General features: G+C 42.1%; 2 protein-coding genes, 2 long non-coding RNA genes and 1 pseudogene across 7 annotated transcripts in view; 2 read left to right on the forward strand and 3 right to left on the reverse strand.

Moving 5' to 3' along the window:
• Positions 1-24,384, forward strand: part of LOC135352316 (serine/threonine-protein kinase TAO3-like) — a 69,007-nt gene that overhangs the window by 32,122 nt on the left and 12,501 nt on the right. The window contains exons 1-6 of one of the 4 annotated variants that reach the window (XM_064551486.1): positions 6,338-6,444; positions 6,587-6,916; positions 8,612-9,418; positions 9,518-9,594; positions 9,817-9,891; positions 10,097-11,075. In XM_064551486.1, the coding sequence (XP_064407556.1) occupies positions 6,592-6,916; positions 8,612-9,418; positions 9,518-9,594; positions 9,817-9,891; positions 10,097-11,005 (2,193 nt within the window). In that variant the 5' untranslated portion in view covers positions 6,338-6,444; positions 6,587-6,591 and the 3' untranslated portion in view covers positions 11,006-11,075. Of the gene's footprint in view, positions 1-6,337; positions 6,445-6,586; positions 6,917-8,611; positions 9,419-9,517; positions 9,595-9,816; positions 9,892-10,096; positions 11,076-16,063; positions 16,159-16,293; positions 16,615-16,678; positions 17,477-17,585; positions 17,663-17,893; positions 17,969-18,173 lie in introns of those variants that run through there. The other 3 variants (XM_064551487.1, XM_064551483.1, XM_064551484.1) reach the window with 3 other exon arrangements.
• LOC135352322 (uncharacterized) lies at positions 735-3,633 on the forward strand. The gene is made up of 4 exons (XM_064551494.1): positions 735-1,529; positions 1,630-1,706; positions 1,930-2,004; positions 2,210-3,633. Exons 1-4 carry the CDS (start codon positions 863-865, stop codon positions 3,047-3,049), a joined length of 1,659 nt encoding a protein of 552 aa, XP_064407564.1. The 5' UTR covers positions 735-862; the 3' UTR covers positions 3,050-3,633.
• Positions 4,013-11,973, reverse strand: LOC135352351 (uncharacterized). The gene is made up of 3 exons (XR_010399753.1): positions 11,896-11,973; positions 4,493-5,043; positions 4,013-4,334 (listed from the first exon to the last, which is right to left on the reverse strand). It is a non-coding gene; the product is annotated as an uncharacterized LOC135352351 (long non-coding RNA).
• LOC135352334 (microphthalmia-associated transcription factor-like) lies at positions 12,211-21,988 on the reverse strand (annotated as a pseudogene).
• On the reverse strand, positions 15,097-16,033 carry LOC135352345 (uncharacterized). Its single transcript, XR_010399743.1, has 3 exons — positions 15,859-16,033; positions 15,420-15,600; positions 15,097-15,159 (listed from the first exon to the last, which is right to left on the reverse strand). It is a non-coding gene; the product is annotated as an uncharacterized LOC135352345 (long non-coding RNA).

A 24,384-nucleotide genomic window follows, 5' to 3' on the forward strand; every position in this document is an offset into this window, starting at 1 on the left:
TTGCACCTCACATGTGATGTGGTTCTGTCTTCAACAAAGATATTTGTTATTGCATGTGACAGATATTGTTCTGCTCTGGCATGTATTGTTTTTTCTACTTCAATGCTGTGATCTGAATTAATGAAGATACTGCCTCTGGATTATTATCAGTGAGTGCAGACAGACTGTTGACTGTTAATGATTATGGTTTAGATCTTGTCAAGCTAGCTAGGCTAGTCTATACTTTACTAGCATTTAATAATGATGTCTTTATCCCACACTCTACAGAGACTCAGAAGATGTCTGACTATCTCACAATAGCAGATCTAAAGAAATTGTATCTCGTCACGTTTGATGCTCGAATTAAGTGGCGAAACATCTTGCTTATTCTTGACGTACCCCAGGCTACAATCCACAGCATCGGGAAAGAATGGAGCAACAATCCTGATGACTGCTATCGTGAGGGTTTGATTAAATGGCTTAATGAAGGAGGGAAGAGCTGGGAAGATATGATGGAGGCATTGTCAAGTCCAATCGTAGGCCACGTTCACATAGCCAATACCATCGAGAAAGATCATCTACAGTCTACTGATGCAAGCAATCCTACTGATGTGAAGTCAGAGGGTAAGCACTAGTTCAGCACAGGAATGCACATCTCATACATGATGTTATATGCTTATTCACCCCCCCCCCCCCCCCCCACACACACACACACACACACACACACACACAATGTTCTACAGTTGACCAAAACCGCCAGAAGATCAACGACGATTTAACTGTTTTCCTGGACAAGCCTCTCGGTAAAGGTGCATTTGGAGCAGTCTTCAAAGGCAGCTACAGGGGCGAGATATGTGCAGTCAAAGTGCTGCTTCACGATGCTATGGAGATGCAGGCAAGTATTCCAGTCAGCAAAGACGAAGAAGCTAGCGATGCAATTGATCGTGAGAGTGATTTTCTCAAGTCGTTCCAGCACCCAAATGTTGTTCAGTTTTTGTCGACTGCCAAGCACCCCAAATCAGGTGGTACAATCCTCGTTGTTGAGCTGATGGATTGCAATCTGAGATCCTATTTCTCCGGCCTTGATGAAGAGTCCCTCACTAGCGAATATGAAATTAGCCTCTCCAAAGACATGGCTTGTGGTCTGGCCTACATTCACAGCAAGCAGATTATCCATCGTGACCTCTGTGGTGATAACGTCTTGCTGAAGCTTACACGACCAGTGCCTGTCGCAAAGATATCCGACTTTGGCATGTCACGGCTATACGATCCCTCCAAGCTTAGCCACACCCTCACAGCCATTGGTCACCGTATGGGGTATCTACCTCTCGAGGCTATTCGATTGGACAAGGATAATTATGATAATAGCTTGGATGTGTTCTCTCTTGGGGCGATTATGATGCAGATTGTTCGCAAGCTGAAGACGATCAAATCTGTGGAAGATCGATCATTCCATGTTGCCCAGATACCTCACACACACAGGTTGAGGAAGCTTATCGACAGTTGTTTGCAAGAAGACATGAGGAGGAGACCATCTGCCAGGGACATCTGTGAGTCAATGATAAGTATATTATGTGTTTTACGTTTCAGCTAACTGTAACCTATAACGAAAAAATCATATCCGTCTATTAATGTTGGTATCGATTTTAGATACTTACCTGACAACAAGCTCGGACACAGTGGAGGCAACAAAGAGGGAGTCAAAGGACACTCAACCAGTCAAGAAGGTGCGTACATGTAGTGTGATAATGAGATTCCCACAGCAACAATAGTATTGAACCTTAACATGCATGGATGCTGTCTCATGTGTTAAGCCGTAACTACACATTCGTTTGAGTGTGCCTATATATTATGTACTTCCTTTAGTGAAGATTGTCTCGTTCTGTTGTAGAATTTTCTCTAATGTTATTCACGTCTGTGTTGGATTTCCACCAACGTTCCCCTGTACAGGCTCACAGGGAACAAATTAAGCACAAAGATGCTGAGCTGGTCAGGAGAGACGCCATCATTCAACAGCAGAGACAGGTGAGACAAAATACACCATTATATTATTGCAGAGCTATACTAGAAGCTTTGATCTCTTATAATCGTACTGTACATTCTATTAGACTGGTGGGTATGGCCTCTTAAGCTAATTAGAGAAAGTGATTTAGTGTGCATGCAATTATTGCTACAAGTAACACTCGCTTGTTAGTAGACACTATCCTAATTACACTCATTCATTATTCAGGGTCCCCCTCCCAGAGAGTTGAGACCTCCACTCACTCTGAAATGGAGAAGAGGAAAAGACATGCCAATCAAGATGGGCTACTCGGTACAGAGTGTTGTTATCGGTGACACGGTGTATGTTGGTGGATGTAGTGCAGGCAATCATCGTGACATGTGTACAGTAATGAAGCTCGAGCAAGATCAATGGACCAAACTACCAGAGTACACTGCCAAGTACTTTGCTATGACATCACTCGCTAATCGACTAGTGATGGTGGGAGGAGTTGATCCAAGAAACAACAATTGCACAAATCAACTTGCTGGGTTTGAGTTAAGGAAATGGACTCATCCGTACCCACCAATGAACATTGCTCGTCTTTGCTCAACAGCTGTTTCTTTCAACAACCACATCATTGTAGCCGGTGGGTGTGATGATAAAGGATATACCTCCTCTGTGGAGGTGTTGGACGTGGCATCAAGAAGATGGTACATTGCTCAGTCACTACCTAACCCACGATCATCACTGAAATCGACTCTCATAGGAAACACCCTCTACCTAATGGGAGGGGTGGATCACACTGACATGACAACCAAGACAGTGCACCACGTCGACCTCAATGAACTCATTGCAAAATCCCTTTCCAACCTGGACACACCCACTCTCTGGCAGACCTTACAGAAAGTACCACTCGTGCGGTCAGCTCCTCTCAGTATTGGGAGGTCACTATTAGCCGTTGGTGGAGCGGATGACAGAGGCAACCCAAGTTCATCGATCCACGTCTACCAGCCTGACACCAGGAGGTGGGTGAAAGTGGGAGACCTGCCTACCTCTGCGCACTTAAGGCCCGGGTCCAGATTTTAACACCAAAATTTACACTATGTTCATACTGCTGTATTATTTGCAATATACAGTGTATGCTGCATCAAAATGATCCAAAATGAAGCTCAATGTTTTCTTTTTCCAAAAAACTAATTAGCTTAATTCAATTATGCTAATTAGTCCCATAAATGATGATGACGTCATGCCACTTTCAGAAAGAGAAGTGCAAATACGGCGTTGAAGATGCCAAGATCAAGCTTCAAAAACAAGGCTAGATGAACATCTCATAGCTAGGTACTAGTATCCTTGATGGGAAGAGTAGGAGTTATTGTATTCTTGAGATACACAAAATAGCCTACCTCTAGGGTGGCTGTCAGAGCTAAAGAAGCTAGCATAGCTAAGAAAGTTTTGGACATTTTTACTTCCCATCAAGGAAACATAATCATAACAACATAATCTATCTTTTGAGGGCCTAAACAGCTACTCTTACCTTGTTTAAGTCCGCCGTATTTGTTGCCAAAGATAATCTATAATAGTTCTAGCAGCTAGCTAAGCAAATACATTGACCTTATGACGTCATGTGCAATGAATAACATTAATAAACATTATGAATCTCATTAACACTACATGATCTACATGATCTACATAAAATGTAGGCAATGAATAAAATTAATCTTATCAGTGCCTGACCCAGGCCTTAACTGCCCAGAGACTGCACGATACTTCTGCACATGCTCAGTACTTCCTAGTGGAGAGGTCATTGCAGCCGGAGGACAGACAAAACCGTTTACTTTTATTCAAACTGTTGATTTCTTCTCTATAAGTGCTAATTAGTTATTTTATTATTGTTTCTCTTTGTAATAATTATTGTGCGTTAAGGATATGAATTTTTTTATCATGTTCTAATTAATTTTAATTGCAACAGAATTTCATTACATAGTTAATACGATGGCATGAAGTGGTACATACAAAGTAATATTTAACAGTTAGTTTCTCTTTGCAATCTTGATATTTTATTATCTTGCATGTCGGAAAAAAGCTAAGTCCATCAAAATGTATAATTATTATGATGACACGAAGTGGTGTGTACATAAGAATACTATAAAATAATATGTAACAGTCTCATAACAAGTTCAGGTCCTTGGTTGGGGTCTTGTCCGAGGGTAGGGTGGACGCCTTCTCCCAGAATCCAAAGTCTATCTCCTCTTCCGAGTCAGACAGTGAGGGGTGGGGCTCGGGAACTGAGGGGTTAAAGAGTCACATGGTCATAGTCACACTGAGTGGCAGTTTACGTGAGGCCCCTCTCTTTCCTAGCAGCATAGTAGGCCTAAAGGTGTGTATGTGTGTGGGGGGGGGGGGTCGTACATGATTGTACATTGCACACCTTCAAATAGGACACACTATAGCTGACCTTGAATGACTTTAATGGACTCTACAAAGTATGACACAAATGCATTTTCCAGCTAATGTACTCTGTACCTCTACCTTCATTCTCAGTGCCTCTTCTTGTCTCCTCAACACTTGGCCGGGCTGAAAAATGGCCGCATAACTGGGGGCCGGAAAAGATGAGGGGTGGAAAAATCAAACAATAGTACAAAAGACAAATCAATCAGTCAATCTACAATTAGAACTAGAGCACTGAAGTGCTACCCTCGGCTGTTGACATAAATAATAAAGATCTATAGAAACCAGAGGAGTGCTATACAATAGTATATATGATCTGGCTAAGCAGCAAGTAACGGGAGCAATAAAATAAAACTAGACTATAGGCTGAAACTTTTGATAACGAGTTTTAGTAGAACTAATAGTATCTTAGATTATCTACAGTGAAACAGTATAGCTGTACTCTAGAGGTGGCATAGGTCCGCTATGGAGTCCATTAACCTGACTGTATTCTATAATAATCTCTATAGAGTGACTAGAATAAGAAAAGCTTCACTACAACTCTACACACTAACTGACGTGACACAACTCACTAGTCGAGCCACTTTGATTTCTTGCTCTTGGACTTAAACAGAGCCGAGTCAGCACTCATCCTGTGCAACAGAGAAACATTATTATTAATCCAACTAACATTGTTAGTACAAATACACAGTGTTAGTATGTATTAGCCTTTGATTGCATGAACACTAATTATCCGCTCATGCAAGCGTGTAATCAGAGACTAATTGCTTGAGCTGCACTGCACCTGTCGAACCTCCTCTGGATACACAGTGTTAGTATGTATTAGCCTTTGATTGCATTGCGGGAACAACAAGTGTGTGTGTGTGTGTGTGTGTGTGTGTGTGTGTGTGTGTGTGTGTGTGTGTGTGTGTTCGTTATTTGGGAGGTAGTTACCATCATGCAAATTCTAACCATGAAAGCGAAATAATACGAAAACGAAACGTCCTAGGATACCTTTAAAAAAGTGTTTTTAAGTGCTAGTTTTTATATGTTACTTGGTGTGAAGTGTGTGTGTGTGTTACCTGGGTATCATGCACAAGGCCAAAGTTAGGGCCCAAGTCACTGGCCTGTAGCTGCTCCACACTCTCCCCATCATCACTCTGACTTATCTCTATCTCAAACTGTGAACTGGGTACCACCTCTTCAGTAGCGATAGTAACCGTCTCCACGTCGGTCGGCTCTGTCCCTACGTGTAGTATCTCTGTATTAAAACAGTTTTTAAGTGTTTGCTTTTATGTTACTTGGTGTGAACTCTGTGTGGGTACATACCTGGGTATCATGCACAAGACCAAAGTTAGGCCGCACATCATAACCAACTACACATTATACACAAGTACCGTACTTGTTCAATTTAAGGCCACCCTCCAAATATGCGACACCCCTTGATCTTAGGTAATTTTCTGACCTCTAAAAGTAGCGACTGCTGCGTGTGACAATTTTTTTTTTATGTCGCGTCCTAATAGAGGTCAAACCACAGCCTCGATTCCAGGCCGCTAGAAACAATATAATTTTAAGCATCCTATAATCGAGGATAGTAGAGTAACCTCCAATTAGATGCGACCCTCTAAATATGCGACACCAGGAATTTTTCTAAACCTCCAAAAAGAAATGACCTCTCGCTTTGTAATTTAATATTTAAAATTGTTGAATAAGTACAGTACCTTGTTAATGTTCTTGATGAAGGTTTCTCAGTAGTCTAGTCCCTGTCCATGGACTCATGTCTTCAGCCTCCACCAATACAGACAAATAGTTTGACCACTAACTTGCTCAGAGCTTCAAAATTGACAGCACAATGTCTTCTTCCTCTAGCTAGCTATGGAAGTGAAAGACCAGCCACGTGGTTTAGCAATGTTATTGCACGTGACAGCTATTGTTTATTCTGCAGAGAAAGAGGGAGGGTCTCGTTGTATATAGCTGAGCTAGCTGTTGTCCTGTATTTCTGTATCGTGCCTGGTATCAAGCTGTGAAGATACTGTAGCTCTGGATTATTATCAGTAAGTGCAGACAGCACTGTTTTATTTTCTGCATATAGATCTACGGTACATGGTTTTGATGATATAATTTGCACACACCAAATATTTATACATAATTACATGTACCTTCATATCATTGCTTATCTTATTCCACACTCTACAGAGAAGATGTCTGACTATCTCACAATAGAAGATCTAGGAGATCTATACATAGCTACGTTTGATGCTCGAATCAAGTGGAGAAACTTCTTGCTTGTTCTTAAAATACCCTCGGATACCATCGACAGCATTGGTACAAAATGGAGAGATGATCCTGATGACTGCTATCGTGAGGGTTTGAAAGAATGGCTGAAAGGTGGTGAGAGAAGCTGGGAAGATGTTTTCAAAGCTTTGTCAAGTCCTATTGTGGGCCACAGTGACATAGCCAGGACCATCGAGAAAGATCGTCTACAGTCTACTGATGCAAGCAATCCTACTGATGTGAAGTCAGAGGGTAAGCACTAGTTCAGCACAGGAATCATGCATGATGCTTATATAGTTTGTTAGCTACTATATATAATATTCACCCCCCCCCCACACACACACACACACACACACACACACTACTATCTATTTTGATTAATGCCTTGTGCTAACCAAAATTAGAGGTTAATGATTGTTTTGTGCTTGCCACCTATAGAAGAACCACATAGACCCATCCCCATTATCAGATACTACCGCCACAAAACCTGGCCCAGACAATACAGGCCTGTACCTTATAATATAAGCCTCCCTCAAGGTCAGATTTAGTTTGCACAAGTACACAGCTATGCACAAGCTAAGTTGAAGTATTACAGCAGCCAATATCAAGTCTAAGACAAGTTCTATACTTTATGTCAGCATTACCTCAAATGTGAATATAGCTTACAATCAACATAGCCCCAAGTGAATAGCTTACAATAATTATTGAATGCAACAGATGAATGGCCGGGGAGGGTCGGTGCACCGTTAAAGACTCTTTAACCCATTATTCTCGACTCTCAAGGTCGGGCATCTGTTTGCCTTTTTATGCCTCGAGGCGTAGCCGCACGAGGGATACGGTAAAGCTGACTGTGTGTGTGTGTGTGTGTGTGTGTGTGTGTGTGTGTGTCTGTGTGTCTGTCTGTGTCTGTCTGTTCGTCCGTCTGTTCCAGCTGAAACTGCTCAACGGTTGCAATGCGAGCAATGCGACGAAAGCTAACAGCTTCTATAGTCTTCTAGCCACGTTCTCTTGGATTTTGATTCGTGGATTAGCAAACTAAAGCTTCTTTCTCGAGTTATGGCTAGTTTGACTCACATTGAAGGCTGTTGCAGTCTCTTCAGAATCTTTCATAGCATCATCTGTCCGCACAAACTTTCTATTCAACATATGAGTTAGCCTTGCACTAAAGCGCTAGCTTTTTGTTAGCTACAATACTCAGAAAATATCTGTTAAAACAGCTAGCTAGCAGGTAGCCATTTGTGAAATTGGACACACTCTTTAATTATTCCTGTGGATGTAATGCGCTTGCGCGCTCATTCCCCATGTGTGAGAAAATAATATCCAAGATCCAGATCCAGATCCTCCTGGCAGAATCATCTTTGTCTTGAGGGTCTGGTAAGCCACAAAACACTACAATATAACAATATAGATAACAATATGCGTGTACACAGGTCTTTTCTTCTTAGATATTATATACACTGAACTACAGATCCTGGAAGAATCAATTTTCTTCTTTCTTGAGGTCCTGGTAAGCCACATAATACAATAGATAACAACAATAGATGCATGTAATTAAGTATTTTCTTCTCAGTGACTTTATATAGATAAGCTAACATAAAATTCATTATAGAAACTAATATAACACTCTAATACTTTTGAGCGAAAGCAAAAACATGGCGAGAGGCATTAGCACAGCGCCAGCTTGAACACTAGTTTCTACCAGTATGGTTTTTGTGCTTTTTTTTTTTCTATAGTCCCTTAACTATTACTGTAGAGCTTCCCAAAATAACGTAGACACACTGTGATAGACTATATGTAAAATACCTTAGATACAGATCGGATTGCATTTATAACTTTGAGCTGTTTCTAATTGTTAGGCTGAGTCAGTAATTATGTGTCAGAAAGCCCGATCCCACCCCCTATACTTCTGTATATACCATTCTCAAACACACACACAATATTCCACAGTTGACCAAAACCGCCAGAAGATCAACGATGATTTGACTGTTTTCCTAGACGAGCGTCTCGGTAAAGGTGCATTTGGAGCAGTCTTCAAAGGCAGCTACAAGGGCGAGATATGTGCAGTCAAAGTGCTGCTTCACGATGCTATGGAGATGCAGGCAAGTATTCCAGTCGGCAAAAACGAAGAAGCTAGCGTTGCAATTGATCGTGAAAGTGATTTTCTCAAGTCGTTCCAGCACCCAAACGTTGTTCAGTTTTTGTCGACTGCCAAGCACCCCAAATCAGGGAGTACAATCCTTGTTGTTGAGCTGATGGATTGCAATTTGAGATCCTATTTCTCCAGCCTTGATGAAGAGTCCCTCACTAGCGAATGTGAAATTAACCTCTCCAAAGACATGGCTTGTGGTCTGGCCTACATTCACAGCAAGCAGATTATCCATCGTGACCTCTGTGGTGATAACATCTTGCTGAAGCTTACACGACCAGTGCCTGTCGCAAAGATATCCGACTTTGGCATGTCGCGGCTATACGATCCCTCCAAGCTTAGCCACACCCTCACAGCCATTGGTCACCGTATGGGGTATCTACCTCTCGAGGCTATTCGATTGGACAAGGATAATTACGATAATAGCTTGGATGTGTTCTCTCTTGGGGCGATTATGATGCAGATTGTTTGCAAGCTGAAGACGATCAAATCTGTGGAAGATCGATCATTCCATGTTGCCCAGATACCTCACACACACAGGTTGAGGAAGCTTATCGACAGTTGTTTGCAAGAAGACATGAGGAGGAGACCATCTGCCAGGGACATCTGTGAGTCAATGATAAGTACATTATGTGTTTTACGTTTCAGCTAACTGTAACCCTAACGAAAAAATCATATCCGTCTATTAATGTTGGTATCGATTTTAGATACTTACCTGACAACAAGCTCGGACCCAGTGGAGGCAACAAAGAAGGAGTCAAAGGAAACTGAACAAGTCAAGAAGGTGCGTACATGTAGTGTGATAATGAGATTCCCACAGCAACAATAGTATTGTACCTTAACATGCATGGATGCTGTCTCATGTGTTAAGTCGTAACTACACATCCGTTTGAGTGTGCCTATAATTATGTACTTCCTTTAGTGAAGATTGTCGCGTTCTGTTGTAGAATTTCCACTAATGTTATTCATGTCTGTGTTTGATTTCCACCAACGTTCCCCTGTACAGGCACACAGGGAACAGATTAAGCACAAAGATGCTGAGCTGGTCAGGAGAGACGCCATCATTCAACAGCAGAGACAGGTGACACAAAATGCACCATTATATTATTGCAGAGCTATAGTAGAAGCTTTGATCTCTTATAATCGTACTGTACATTCTATTAGACTAGTGGGCGTGGCCTCTTAAGCTAATTAGAGAAAGTGATTGAGTGTGCATGCAATTATTGCTACAAGTAACACTCACTTGTTAGTAGACACTATCCTAGTTACACTCATTCATTATTCAGGGTCCCCCTCTCAGAGAGTTGAGACCTTCACTCACTCTGAAATGGAGAAGCGGAACAGACATGCCAACCGGGATGGGCTACTCGGTACAGAGTGTTGTTATCGGTGACACAATGTATGTTGGTGGAGGTACTGCAGACAATGATCGTGACAGGTGTACAGTGATGAAGCTCGAGCAAGATCAATGGACTAAACTACCAGAGTACACTGCCAGGTTCTTTGCTATGACATCACTCGCTAATCGACTAGTGCTGGTGGGAGGACAGGATCCAAGAAACAAAAAACGCACCAATCAACTTGCAGTGTTTGTGTCAGGGGAATGGACTCACCCGTACCCACCAATTAACATTGCTCGTGATTCCTCAACAGCTGTCTCCTTCAACAACCACATCATTGTAGCTGGTGGGCGTGATGATAAAGGATATACCTCCTCTGTGGAGGTGTTGGACGTGGCATCAAGAAGATGGTACATTGCTCAGTCACTACCTAACCCACGATCATCACTGAAATCAACTCTCGTAGTAAACACCCTCTACCTAATGGGAGGGTACGATCACAGAGTGTATCACGTCAACCTCAATGAACTCATTGCAAAGGCCCTTTCCAACCTGGACATACCCACTATCTGGCAGACCTTACAGGAAGTACCACTCGTGTGTTCAGTTCCTCTCAGTATTGGGAGGTCACTATTAGCCATTAGTGGAGCGGATGACAAATTCAAGCCAAGTTCATCGATCCACCTCTACCAGCCGGACACCAGGAGGTGGGTGAAAATGGGAGACCTGCCTACTGCACGATACTACTGCACATGCTCAGTACTTCCTAGTGGAGAGGTCATTGTAGCCGGAGGAGAGACAAATCTGTCAACTTTTGTTCAAACTGTTGATTTCTTCTCTATAAGTGCTGATTAGTTATTTTGTTAATTGTTTCTCTTTAATTGTGCGATGAGTTTATAACGATATTGATATTCATTTATAATAATGTTGAAGTTGCAACAGAATTTTATCGCATATAATTATAGTTATTATGATGACATGAAGTGGTACATACATAATTACATTGCCGGAAAATAGTACAAAAACAGACAAAATAATATTTAACAGTCTCATAACAAGTTCAGGTCCTTGGTTGGGGTCTTGTCCGAGGGTAGGGTGGACGCCTTCTCCCAGAATCCAAAGTCTATCTCCTCTTCCGAGTCAGACAGTGAGGGGTGGGGCTCGGAAACTGAGGGGTTAAAGAGTCACATGATCATAGTCATACTGAGTGGAAGTTTGAGGGCTTAGGAAGTAAGGGGTGAGAAAATCACATGATAACAGTAGCTATAATTTATACTGGCTAAAAGCAAAATGGCTCAACTATGATAAAAGGGACACCACACACATCACACGTACTTACATTATGAATACTAGAATAATCGTAAGAGTCAGTTAAAGTGATACCTTTTAATTGTGGAGGGTGAGAGCTTTGGCACTCTCCAGGAACTTGTCAAAGTCCTCCTCGTCCTGAGTCAGTGTTCTGTAGCCAGGATAAACAACACATGGACACATTCAAACTGGTAGTGTGATGAAGGGTCTGGTACACGTACTGTACAATGTCATGTACAAATATTGTGAGCTAGTGTTCTCAATTGACACACGTTTCCCTGTACACACCTAAACTGCATACATTGAAGCATACCTTGTATACAAGTGCATGTACATACAGACTAGTAAGCATGCTAGGTTCCCATTCTGTGTACTGTACATTCAATAGTACACAGTGGACTCATTGCACTGCATAACTACACATTATACACACGTACCTTGTTCTTGATGAAGGTTCTTCAGTAGCCCCTGTCCATGGACCCATGTCTTCAGATTGTCCCTCACTGCACCGCTTATAGGCTGCTCACCCGATACCTCTACGATAATACCAGGCCAACTTTCGAGGAGGTGCGGATTGAGATGGAGGCTAGGCCGTACAAAATTATAATGGGCGTGGTTTATATATAAATGGGCGTGGCTATGTTCACAACAAATTTTATTTTATGTTCACTGAATAAGACACAAATATCATGTATAAAAACTATGTATACATAATAATACTGACAATGTAGCTATAGTAAGTGAAGGAGAGATTACTAAAAAACACACGTTAAAACTAGAACAGTATAAACAGTCCACAATTATAATATACTGTACACTACTGTTGAGAGGATTGGTCCACCGTTTCCATAGACATTGAATCTTGCCCGGGGCTACCAGCACTTGAGTTGCTTGTGAGCACATTCTGAGCCAGAATCAGAGTGTTGAGCAGACTAGCAGCAGCCGCGGCAGAGAGACCACCACCACCATCACCACCCCCGCCATTGTTGTTGGCTTGTGACAGCATGGAGGATTTCGGTACAGGAGTGGACGGAGAAGTGGTCGTGCTTGCAATGGAGGATAGAGTTTGTACGAGTGAGCTTAAGAGTGGTGTGTTTGGATTAGAGGCTCCAGTCGGCAGCGATGATTGTAAGAGGGGAGAGAATTGTGACGAAGCTGACAAGTGCATAGGTTGTGCTTGCGAAGGTGTCAGGCTGGAGACAATGCCACCAAGTTGTTGTAGGGACGAGATAGAACTCGGTGTTTGGTTGTGTGCCAGTAAGGTCAACAGAGGACTGTTGGTGAGGTTCTGTGCCAGGGATAGTAGTAGTTGCTGTGCTGCTACATTGTTAGTTTGTTGTGTGGATTGTTGTGGAGGGGAGACAGAAGTGGTCGGTGGTGAGTGGGTCACTACTGTGTTGAGGAGACTCTGGGCCAGAGGAGAGTTTAGAAGTTGCTGGTTAGGTTGCTTTTGACCAGAGGAGGCAGCTGCATCGATTCCAAACTGGATAATCTGTGCTCGAAGAAATGCGTTCTCTTTCTCTAGGACTTGGATTTGGTTTTGAAGCATTGCTAAAGCTTTCTCTGCGATTTTGGCACTGGCTGTGAGTTGTTCGTTTTGAAACACGAGCTCTTTCAAGTAGTCGACTGTCTTGTCCAGTACCGTTCCCTTGCTGTACACATACTGCAGTCAGGGAAACATGACGTAAGGGTGAGACATGTACGTGGAGATAACAAAAAAACATACTTAGTTGCTGTTAAAAAATAGCAATTATATTTTATGTGTAACTAACTACATGTGTTATATACGATGGCCTCTGCTGGATTCTATGCTACTACTAACATAACACTGGGCTCTACACTAATGCATGCTTAAAAAAGCTTAGCAATAATATTAAGAAATTTAGGCTTAAAAAAAACCAAGTTAGTAGTTATTTCGATGGCTTTCAATAGTACTTTAGTATACACATGAACAGACACACACACTCACCCCGACAATGGAACCAGTATAGTTGCGTCTTTCTTCTGACAAGCAGGCACTATCTGAGCCAGTATCTTGATGAGCTCGTTGATCCTGTCCCGACGCCAACAACGCTCAACTGGGCGTGGGAAGAACAACAACAACTGGTAATTATCGTGTTTAGGGCATGTACAATGAAGCTGAGCCAATTGGCAAAATGAATGAACCTTGACCTCACACACACACACGTACACCACTGTACAGTATAAAAACCAAGGCATAATTAATAATTAAGAATGCGTTTACAGCATTAGATAGCCTCTACAAAACAAGTTATTAGTTATGCCTCTAGGCGTAGCCGCACGAGAGATACGGTAAAGCTGACTGTGTGTCTGTCTGTCTGTGTGTGTATTCCAGCTATAACTGCTCAACTGTTGCAATGCGACGAAAACTAACAGCTTCTATAGGCTTCTAGCCACATTCTCTTGGATTTTGATTCTTGGATTAGCAAACTAAAGCTTCTTTCTCGAGTTATGGCTAGTTTGACTCACATTGAAGGCTGTTGCAGTCTCTTCAGAATCTTTCATAGCATCATCTGTCCTCACAAACTTTCTATTCAACATATGAGTTAGCCTTGCACTAAAGCGCTAGCTTTTTGTTAGCTATATACAATACTCAGAAAATATCTGTTAAAACAGCTAGCTAGCAGTAGCCATTTATCTCTTTGGACACACCCTTTAATTATTCTTGTGGATGTAATGCGCATGCGCGCTCATTCCCCATGTGTGATATCCAAGATCCAGATCCAGATTCTCCTGGCAGAATCATCTTTGTCTTGAGGGCCTGGTAAGCCACAAAACACTACCATATAACAATATAGATAACAATATGCATGTACACAGGTCTTTTCTTCTTAGATATTATATACACTGAACTACAGATCCTGGAAGAATCAATTTTCTTCTTTCTTGAGGTCCTGGTAAGCCACATAATACAATAAATAACAACAATAGATGCATGTAAATAAGTATTTTCTTCTCAGTGACTTTATATAGATAAGCTAACTTTAATATAAAATTCATTATAGATAACACTCTAATACTTTTAAGCGAAAGCAAAATCATGGCGAGAGGCATTAGCACAGCGCCAGCTTGAACACTAGTTTTAGAAGTGGCAGATTTGATGTTAAAGCTTCATAACTGTACTTTGTGGGAAATGCTTCTATTTGATTATGACCACGTACGTACATGTACATCTGTTGTACACTCTAACTTTCAGTATTGAATTTGCAGCACCTTCATTGTGTGTAGCCTTCCTCTGAGCTTCCCTGTTGGCCGCCATATCCCCAGACCTGCAAACCAACCACCATAATAACAACACTCCTCACAGTTACCGTATTACTAGAATGTTTACGAGCATAATTATGCGAATTTTTAAACAATAAAATTGCAAAACCTAATTTTGGGTAAATACACACGATCCTTGCCAGAACGCAATAGTTAGATCGCAAAGGGTTGCCGATTTGGCTGATTCGCAAAGGTTTTTCACCAACAGCAAAATATTCTAGTAATACGGTATGTAGCAAGAATGATGCTTTCCCTAACACATACTGTCATACATGTTATGCAGAGGTAGGCAATCACACGAACTGTGTACTCACAACTGCATTTGAACGATGGGGTCGGCCGTGTGATAATCCATAGTTGATATCCTGCTCATCTTGGGTGCTATAGGTCGACCCATTGCATGCAGTATCTCAGCACTACTGGATGGTGAGATCATCACATACAGAGGACCTCAACACACACAACAACATAGTAAAAACTGACTATTTTTCAACACCACTTCCAAGAAACCTTATTTTATAATTATTTTATATCAAACATTAGCAATAATACTCATGGTTCTACATGTAATTAGTATGTACAAGCACTTGGATAACTTATCGAAGCCTATATATAATTTTGGATTTGCCCCAAAAAATGTATCGTCACACTGATAAATTTGGCCTCCATTACTCACCATTTTGGCCAGACTCTGAACCAGAAGAGGTGCTCCTAGTGATGAGGAACTGAGATGAGGGGGTGGTCTGTCCACCTTGCTGCATCTGGATGAGGGCATGGCCTATAGCGTTGAGGGTGGAGCCATCCTCAGAGATTATGTCAGAGGACAAACCATCATCGCCAGTTAGCGTATGGACTTCCTGTGTGAGTGGGCAGGAACAACAAGTGTGTGTGTGTGTGTGTGTGTGTGTGTGTGTGTGTGTTCGTTATTTGGGAGGTAGTTACCATCATGCAAATTCTAACCATGTAATACGAAAGCGAACGAAAACGAAACTTCTTAGGAGACCTTGTTTTTAAGTGCTAGCTTTATATGTTACTTGGAACTGTGTGTGCGTGTTACCTGGGTACGGTATCATGCACAAGGCCAAAGTTAACTACACATTAATATTAACATGTACCTTGTTCTTGATGAAGGTTCCTCAGTAGTCCCTGTCCATGGACTCATGTCTTCAGCCTCCACCAATACAGACAAATAGTTTGACCACTTGCTCAGAGCTTCAAAACTGACTGCACAATTTCTTATCTTCTGTTTCTCTTGAAGCACCACGTGGTTTAGCATTGTATATTGCACGTGACAGATTATTGTTTATTCTGCAGAGAAAGAGGGCGTGTCTTGTTAGTTGCTTTTTCTGTATTTCTGTATTTCTGTATCAAGCTGTGAAGATACTGTACTGTACAGAGCCTCTGGATTATTATCAGTGAGTGCAGACAGCACTGTTTACTGCATGTACATGATTTAGATGGCATGATATAATTTGCACACACTAATTCTGACATAATAAAATTATATAATTATTATACATTCATTGTTTATCTTATTCCACTCTCTACAGAGAAGATGTCTGACTATCTCACAATAGCAGATCTAGGAGATCTATACATAGCTACGTTTGATGCTCGAATCAAGTGGCGAAACTTCTTGCTGGTTCTTAAAATACCCTCCGAGACAATCGACAGCATTGGTACGAAATGGCGAGATGATCCTGATGACTGCTATAGGGAGGGTTTGAAAGAATGGCTGAACTGTGGTAAGAGAAGCTGGGAAGATGTTGTCAAAGCTTTGTCAAGTCCTATTGTGGGCCACGTTCACATAGCCAAGACCATTGAGAAAGATCATCCTAGTGCAAGCAATCCTAAAAGAATCAAATTACAGGGTAAGTACCAATGGCACATTAATACATGATTATCTTTCAACCTTCTGCACACAATATTTTTTAGATCACCAGTTGATCAACGATGATTTGACTGTTTTCCTAGACGAACCTCTCGGTAAAGGTGCATTTGGAGCAGTCTTCAAAGGCAGCTACAGGGGCGAGATATGTGCAGTCAAAGTGCTGCTTCACGATGCTATGGAGATGCAGGCAAGTATTCCAGTCGGCAAAGACGAAGAAGCTAGCGATGCAATTGATCGTGAAAGTGATTTTCTTAAGTCATTCCAGCACCCAAACGTTGTTCAGTTTTTGTCGACTGCCAAGCACCCCAAATCAGGTAGTACAATCCTTGTTGTTGAGCTGATGGATTGCAGTCTGAGATCCTATTTTTCTAGCCTTGATGAAGAGTCCCTCACTAGCGAATGTGAACTTAGCCTTTCCAAAGACATGGCTTGTGGTCTGGCCTACATTCACAGCAAGCAGATTATCCACCGTGACCTCTGTGGTGATAACGTCTTGCTGAAGCTAACACGACCAGTGCCTGTTGCAAAGATTTCCGACTTTGGCATGTCACGGCTATACGATCCCTCCAAGCTTAGCCACACCCTCACAGCCATTGGTCACCGTATGGGGTATCTACCTCTCGAGGCTATTCGATTGGACAAGGATAATTACGATGATAGCCTGGATGTGTTTTCCCTTGGGGTGATTATGGTACAGATTGTTTGCAAGCTGAAGACGATCAAATCTGTGGAAGATCGATCATTCCATGTTGCCCAGATACCTCACACACACAGGTTGAGGAAGCTTATCGACAGTTGCTTGCAAGAAGACATGAGGAGGAGACCATCTGCCAGGGACATCTGTGAGTCAATGATAAGTATATTATGTGTTTTACGTTTTTGCTAACCGTAACCGTAACGAAAAGATCATATCCGTCTATTAATGTTGGTATCGATTTTCTTTTACTTTAGATGTGGACCTTACAAGGGGCTTAGACACAGTGGAGGCAACAAAGAGGGAATCAAAGGACACTCAACCAGTCAAGAAGGTGCGTACATGTAGTGTGATAATGAGATTCCCACAGCAACAATAGTATTGTACCTTAACATGCATGGATGCTGTCTCATGTGTTAAGCCGTACTACACATCCGTTTGAGTGTGCCTATAATTATGTACTTCCTTTAGCGGAAATTGTTGATTGTTCTTGTTCTATTGTAGAATTTCCACTAATGATATTCACGTCTGTGTTTTAGATTTCCACCAACGTTCCCCTGTACAGGCACACAGGGAACAGAGTGAGCACAAAGATGCTGAGCTGGTCAGGAGAGACGCCATCATTCAACAGCAGAGACAGGTGACACAAAGTGCACCATTATATTATTGCAGAGCTATAGTAGAAGCTTTGATCTCTTATAATCGTACTGTACATTCTATTAGACTGGTGGGCGTGGCCTCTTAAGCTAATTAGAGAAAGTGATTTAGTGTGCATGCAATTATTGCTACAAGTAACACTCGCTTGTTAGTAGACACTATCCTAATTACACTCATTCATTATTCAGGGTCCCCCTCCCAGAGAGTTGAGACCTCCACTCACTCTGAAATGGAGAAGAGGAAAAGAAATGCCAATCAAGATGGGTAACTCGGTACAGAGTGTTGTTATCGGTGACACGGTGTATGTTGGTGGAGGGTTTGCAGACAATGATCGTGACAGGTGTACAGCGATGAAGCTCGAGCAAGATCAATGGACCAAACTACCAGAGTACACCGCCAAGTGGTTTGCTATGACATCACTCGCTAATCGACTAGTGCTGGTGGGAGGACATGATCCAAGAAACAACAAACGCACCAATCAGCTTGCAGTGTTTGAATCAGGGAAATGGACTCACCCGTACCCACCAATGAACATTGCTCGTTGTTCAACAGCTGTCTCCTTCAACAACCACATCATTGTAGCTGGTGGGTGTGATGATAAAGTACGTACCTCCTCTGTGGAGGTGTTGGACGTGGCATCAAGAAGATGGTACATTGCTCAGTCACTACCTAACCCACGATCAGAACTGAAATCAACTCTCATAGGAAACACCCTCTACCTAATGGGAGGGTTCGATCACACTGGGACAACCAAGACAGTGTACCACGTCGACCTCAATGAACTCATTGCAAAGGCCCATTCGAACCTGGACACACCCACTCTCTGGCAGACCTTACAGGAAGTACCACTCGTGCGGTCAGCTCCTCTCAGTATTGGGAGGTCACTATTAGCCGTTGGTGGAACGGACGACAGACACAACCCAAGTTCATCGATCCACCTCTACCAGCCTGACACCAGGAGGTGGGTGAAAGTGGGAGACCTGCCTACTGCACGATACTTCTGCACATGCTCAGTACTTCCTAGTGAAGAGGTCATTGTAGCCGGAGGACAGACAAAACGGTTTACTTATATTCAAACTGTTGATTTATTCTCTATAAGTGCTAATTAGTTATTTTGTTAATTGTTTCTCTTTAATTGTGTGATGAGTTTATAATGATATTGATATTCTTTTTATTATGTTGAGACAATTAAGTTGCAACAGAATTTTATCGCATATAATTATAGTTATTATGATGACATGAAGTGGTACATACATAATTACATTGCCAGAAAATAGTACAAAAACAGACAAAATAATATTTAACAGTCTCATAACAAGTTCAGGTCCTTGGTTGGGGTCTTGTCCGAGGGTAGGGTCGACGCCTTCTCCCAGAATTCAAAGTCTATATCTCCTCTTCCGAGTCAGACAGTGAGGGGTGGGGCTCGGGAACTGAGGGGTTAAAGAGTCACATGGTCATAGTCACACTGAGTGGCCAGTTTACGTGAGGCCCCTCTCTTTCTTAGCAGCATAGTAGGCCTAAAGGTGTGTGTGTGTGGGGGGGGGGGGGGTCGTACATGATTGTACATTGCACACCTTCAAATAGGACACACTATAGCTGACCTTGAATGACTTTAAGGGACTCTACAAAGTATGACACAAATGCATTTTCCAGCTAATGTACTCTGTACCTCTACCTCCATTCTCAGTGCCTCTTCTTGTCTCCTCAACACTTGGCCGGGCTGCAAAATGGCCGCATAAGTGGAGGCCGGAAAAGATGAGGGGCGGAAAAATCAAACAATAGTACAGAAGACAAATCGATCAGTCAATCTACAATTAGAACTAGAGCACTGAAGTGCTACCCTCGGCAGTGTCCTGTAGCCAGGATAAACAACACATGGACACATTCAAACTGGTAGTGTGATGAAGGGTCTGGTACATGTACTGTACAATGTCATGTACAAATATTGTGAGCTAGTGTTCTCAATTGACACACGTTTCCCTGTACACACCTAAACTGCATACATTGAAGCATACCTTGTATACAAGTGCATGTACATACAGACTAGTAAGCATGCTAGGTTCCCATTCTTTGTACTGTACATTCAATAGTACACAGTCAACTCATTGCACTGCATAACTACACATTATACACACGTACCTTGTTCTTGATGAAGGTTCTTCATCAGCAGTTTCATGTTCAGTAGCTAATGGTTAGCGCATGCCCAAGCAGTCTATACTACCAGGCCAACTTTCTAGGAAGTGCGGCTTGAGATGGAGGCTAGGCTGCACATAATTATAATGGGCGTAGCTATGTTCACAAAATTTTTTTCTAAATTTATTATGCTCTGGTTCAATAACACAAATATCATGTATAAAAACTATGTATACATAATAATACTGACAATGTAGCTATAGTAAGTGAAGGGGAGATTCTGGCCAGAGGAGAGTTTAGAAGTTGCTGGTTAGGTTGCTTCTGACCAGAGGAGGCAGCTCCATCGATTCCGAACTGGATAATCTGTGCTCGAAGAAATGCGTTCTCTTTCTCTAGGACTAGGATTTGGTTCAAAGCTTTGGTTGATTTCTCTGCGATTTTGGCACTGGCTGTGAGTTGTTCGTTTTGAAACACGAGCTCTTTCAAGTAGTCCACTGTCTTGTCCAGTACCGTTCCCTTGCTGTACACATACTGAAGCCAGGGAAACATGACGTGAGGGTGAGACATGTACGTGGAGATAACAAAAAAACATGCTTAGTTGCTGTTAAAAAATAGCAATTTTACTTTATGAGCAACTAACTACATGTGTTATATACGATGAACTCTGCTGGATTCTATGCTACTAGTAACTAACGTAACACTGGGCTCTACACTAATGCATGCTTAGCAATAATAGTAATTTTACTCTTTAAAAAAACCAAGTTAGTAGATATTTCGATGGTTTTTCCAATAGTACTTTAGTACACACACTCACCCCGACAATGGAACCAGCAGTTGCGTCTTTCTTCTGACAAGCAGGCACTATCTGAGCAAGTACCTTAATGAGCTCGTTGATCCTGTCCCGACGCCGACGCTCAACTGGGCGTGGGAAGAACAACAACAACTGGTAATCATCGTGTTTAGGACATGTACAATGAAGCTGAGCCAATTGGTAAAATGAATGAACCTTGACCTCACACACACACACGTACACCTACTGTACAGTATAAAAACCAAGGCATAATTAATAATTAAGATGGACAATAATGCGTTTACAGCATTAGATAGCCTCTACACAACAAATAAGTTATTAGTTTTGAAAGTGGCAGATTTGATGTTAAAGCTTCGTAACTGTACTTTGTGGGAAATGCTTCTATTTGATTATGACCACGTACGTACATGTACATCTGTTGTACACTTCTAACTTTCAGTATTGAATTTGCATCACCTTCATTGTGTGTAGCTTTCCTCTGAGCTTCCCTGTTGGTGGCCATATCCCCAGACCTGCAAACCAACCACCATAATAACAACACTCCTCACAGTTACCGTATTACTAGAATGTTTTACGAGCATAATTATGCGAATTTTTAAACAATAAAATTGCAAAACCTAATTTTGGGTAAATACACACGATCCTTGCCAGAACGCAATAGTTAGATCGCAAAGGGTTGCCGATTTGGCTGATTCGCAAAGGTTTTTCACCAACAGCAAAGTATTCTAGTAATACGGTATGCAGGGTTCTGCCTAGGAATTTTGAGAGGTGGCTAAAAATGATGGGGGAAAATTTGCCCATGCAGGGGGTGTGTACGAGAAGGGGGACACAAATTTGAACAAGCATGTGTTGTAAGCCATGTAAGTATATACAGTATACATCAATAAAAAGTTCCCGTTCCGTTTCTAAAAACGCACGTATAAACGGTAGCGTTAAACTGGATGCACAACGCGACCAATTTCTCATTATAAATTAAAATGGTGACGTCATCATGAAAAATTGAAATTACTTACACAATCAGGGTTCTATCTAGTGGGGAGGGGGCAGGGGGGAAGCTTCCCCCCCAAACTACCCAACTTCCACCCCAAACTATCCAATTTTCCCCCCAAACCTTCTACCTTATTTGCGTCTCTGGCCATCTAGAATAAAAAATTTTCCGGGGAAGGACCCCTGGACCCCCCTTTCAGCCTACGGCTCGTGCTTTGCACTCACCGTAGGCTTCCCCCCACAAAATATTTCTTCTAGATAGAACCCTGACAATGATACTGTATGATTTGTAGTACAATGAGCTAGCTAGCTAGCTAGTTATTATAAAGTACACAGTCAGACATACTGGAGAAGAGACGATGGTCTTCAAAAACGGTCATTCCAGGTCACAAATAACTTGCATGGAGGGCAACTTAGTCTTGGGGCTGATGCAAGACCGAGAACAACTGGGGAAACGGTCCACTGTTGCAAAATAGCATCTATAAGCTAACTAAGAGGATTAAAGCGCTAGACAATCAGCTATACTGTAGTACACAAGCTAGCTAGCTAGCTAGCTACTGCTACACTGTACGCACGATCACAAGTTAACAAATCTGCTTACTTAGCCTCTACACAGGCTCTCCTTTTTCTGTTCTCTTTATCACAATCGTTCAATAAGATAAAATACTGTATCATTCGTTCAATGAGATAAAATACAGTATTAATTGGAGGAATAAAGAAAGAAATAGACGTAGAGTTAGGAAAAAGGAGAGCCTGTATCGGGAAGTCGTGTGAGGGTAGAAGGGTGGTAGAAGGGTGAAAATGAGCGTGGGCATACTGAGCTAGAGATGTTGGACTGCCCACGCAGAGGTCTATGACTAATAAAACTTTGCCTGCAGCAAGCTGGACATGGACTTGGAACTGGAAGTTTGCAAGCACTATAGCTAGCTATATACCTTAGGCTTAGCTAGATGATCTACTACTACTAGTCTAGATTGTGTGTTTAGATTCTATCACTATTACCTTTTCTTGTGTCTTTCTACATGCTAGAGTAGAATAGCTTAGTCATCATTATCATATAGCAGGTAGCTACTGCCACCAGAGCTGGCCACGCTGGTTCTCTGATCTGACTTGCAGCACAGCTTGGTGGTTGTCTCAGTACAAGTACAGTATAGTACTAGTAGTACAGTCCTTACTCTGAATGCGTGGGAGAATACCACGTCACGATTGTGGGCTACATATCGCCCACGTTCATAAAAATCCTTGTGGATCACGCGATTTCCCAAACCAGGCCTTACTTTTTCTTAACTGTACGCCCATTTCTTTCTTTGCTGCCTCACTATGTCTTTTTATGTTTATGGATGAACAGTGACAACAGCAAGAAAAAGTAAGGCCTGGGAACGAGGCTACTGCTTACTCAGCAATTTTTCTGCACATGCGTGAAAACGGTAGCGTTTTGCATAATTATTACAATGCGTTCAACTATGCGGTTTTTTTTTATGCGTTTAAACCGGAATTGTGCGTTTTACGCAAACGGAACGGGAACTTTTTATTGATGGGTACTGTAGCTGAAATAATTATATATGTACATTGTTGTACTTGCATCAGTACAGTATGGTGCTATACTAAGATTTCTTCATCACAGGCCGGTGTCACAAGACACTGGCCTCCCCCAGGACAGGAGCTCCGGGGGGGGGTTCCGTCCTTAGGATAAATCCTCCCCCCGGAGTTTCTGTCCTAGGACAAAAGCTCCTACCCCAGGACCAGAGCTCCCCCATTCTGCGGTGCAGGTGAAAGTCAGTCCACAGGTAATCTGAGAGGACTAGTCTAGGCTACAAAGTAAACAGCCATAGACAAAGCCTAACTAGATGCAATAGATTCTGTATCTATTATGTTATAGATCTCAATACTCAATATATACAACAATGCAAGAGAAAGAAGTACAATAAATATAACCAAAAGTGCACAAATCATAAAGTGATGCAACCAGAACAAAACCAATTACCTACTGCAAATTTTGGCACAGCGATAGTGATACCACTCACTACATTTGTCACACATGACCATATCCTCAAAAGAGTCCGGTCTCTTGCACATGCAGTATATTGTAATGGCAATGGTTTGTGGTGTTGGTCTTTTGGGCATCGCTTTCTTTGTGCGAGGGAACCGTGAGAGTTTGCCCTTCTCAAAGCACTTAATGAGATGTGCTCTTATTTTGGCCTCATCAAACACTAGAGAATCCACATTATCGTTCATAGCAGCGTGATATGCAGCAGCAATGCTAAATAGTCCGCAGTTGTTAGCACCCTCTTGCTGCTGGAGAGCCACCACAGAAATCAACAGCCCATTGCATTGAATTAATGGGCTATACACTTGTGCTATCTGGAGCTCAGTACTTGGGGAAAGCGTTCCATTGAAGCAGCTGTCGTACAAATACAGTTCACCCTTAAACAGAGAAGTGGCAATCCAGTGCTGTCGTTCTTCAACAA

The sequence above is a fragment of the Halichondria panicea genome, chromosome 1, assembly GCF_963675165.1.
Source record: "Halichondria panicea chromosome 1, odHalPani1.1, whole genome shotgun sequence".
NCBI classification, from domain to species: domain Eukaryota; kingdom Metazoa; phylum Porifera; class Demospongiae; order Suberitida; family Halichondriidae; genus Halichondria; species Halichondria panicea.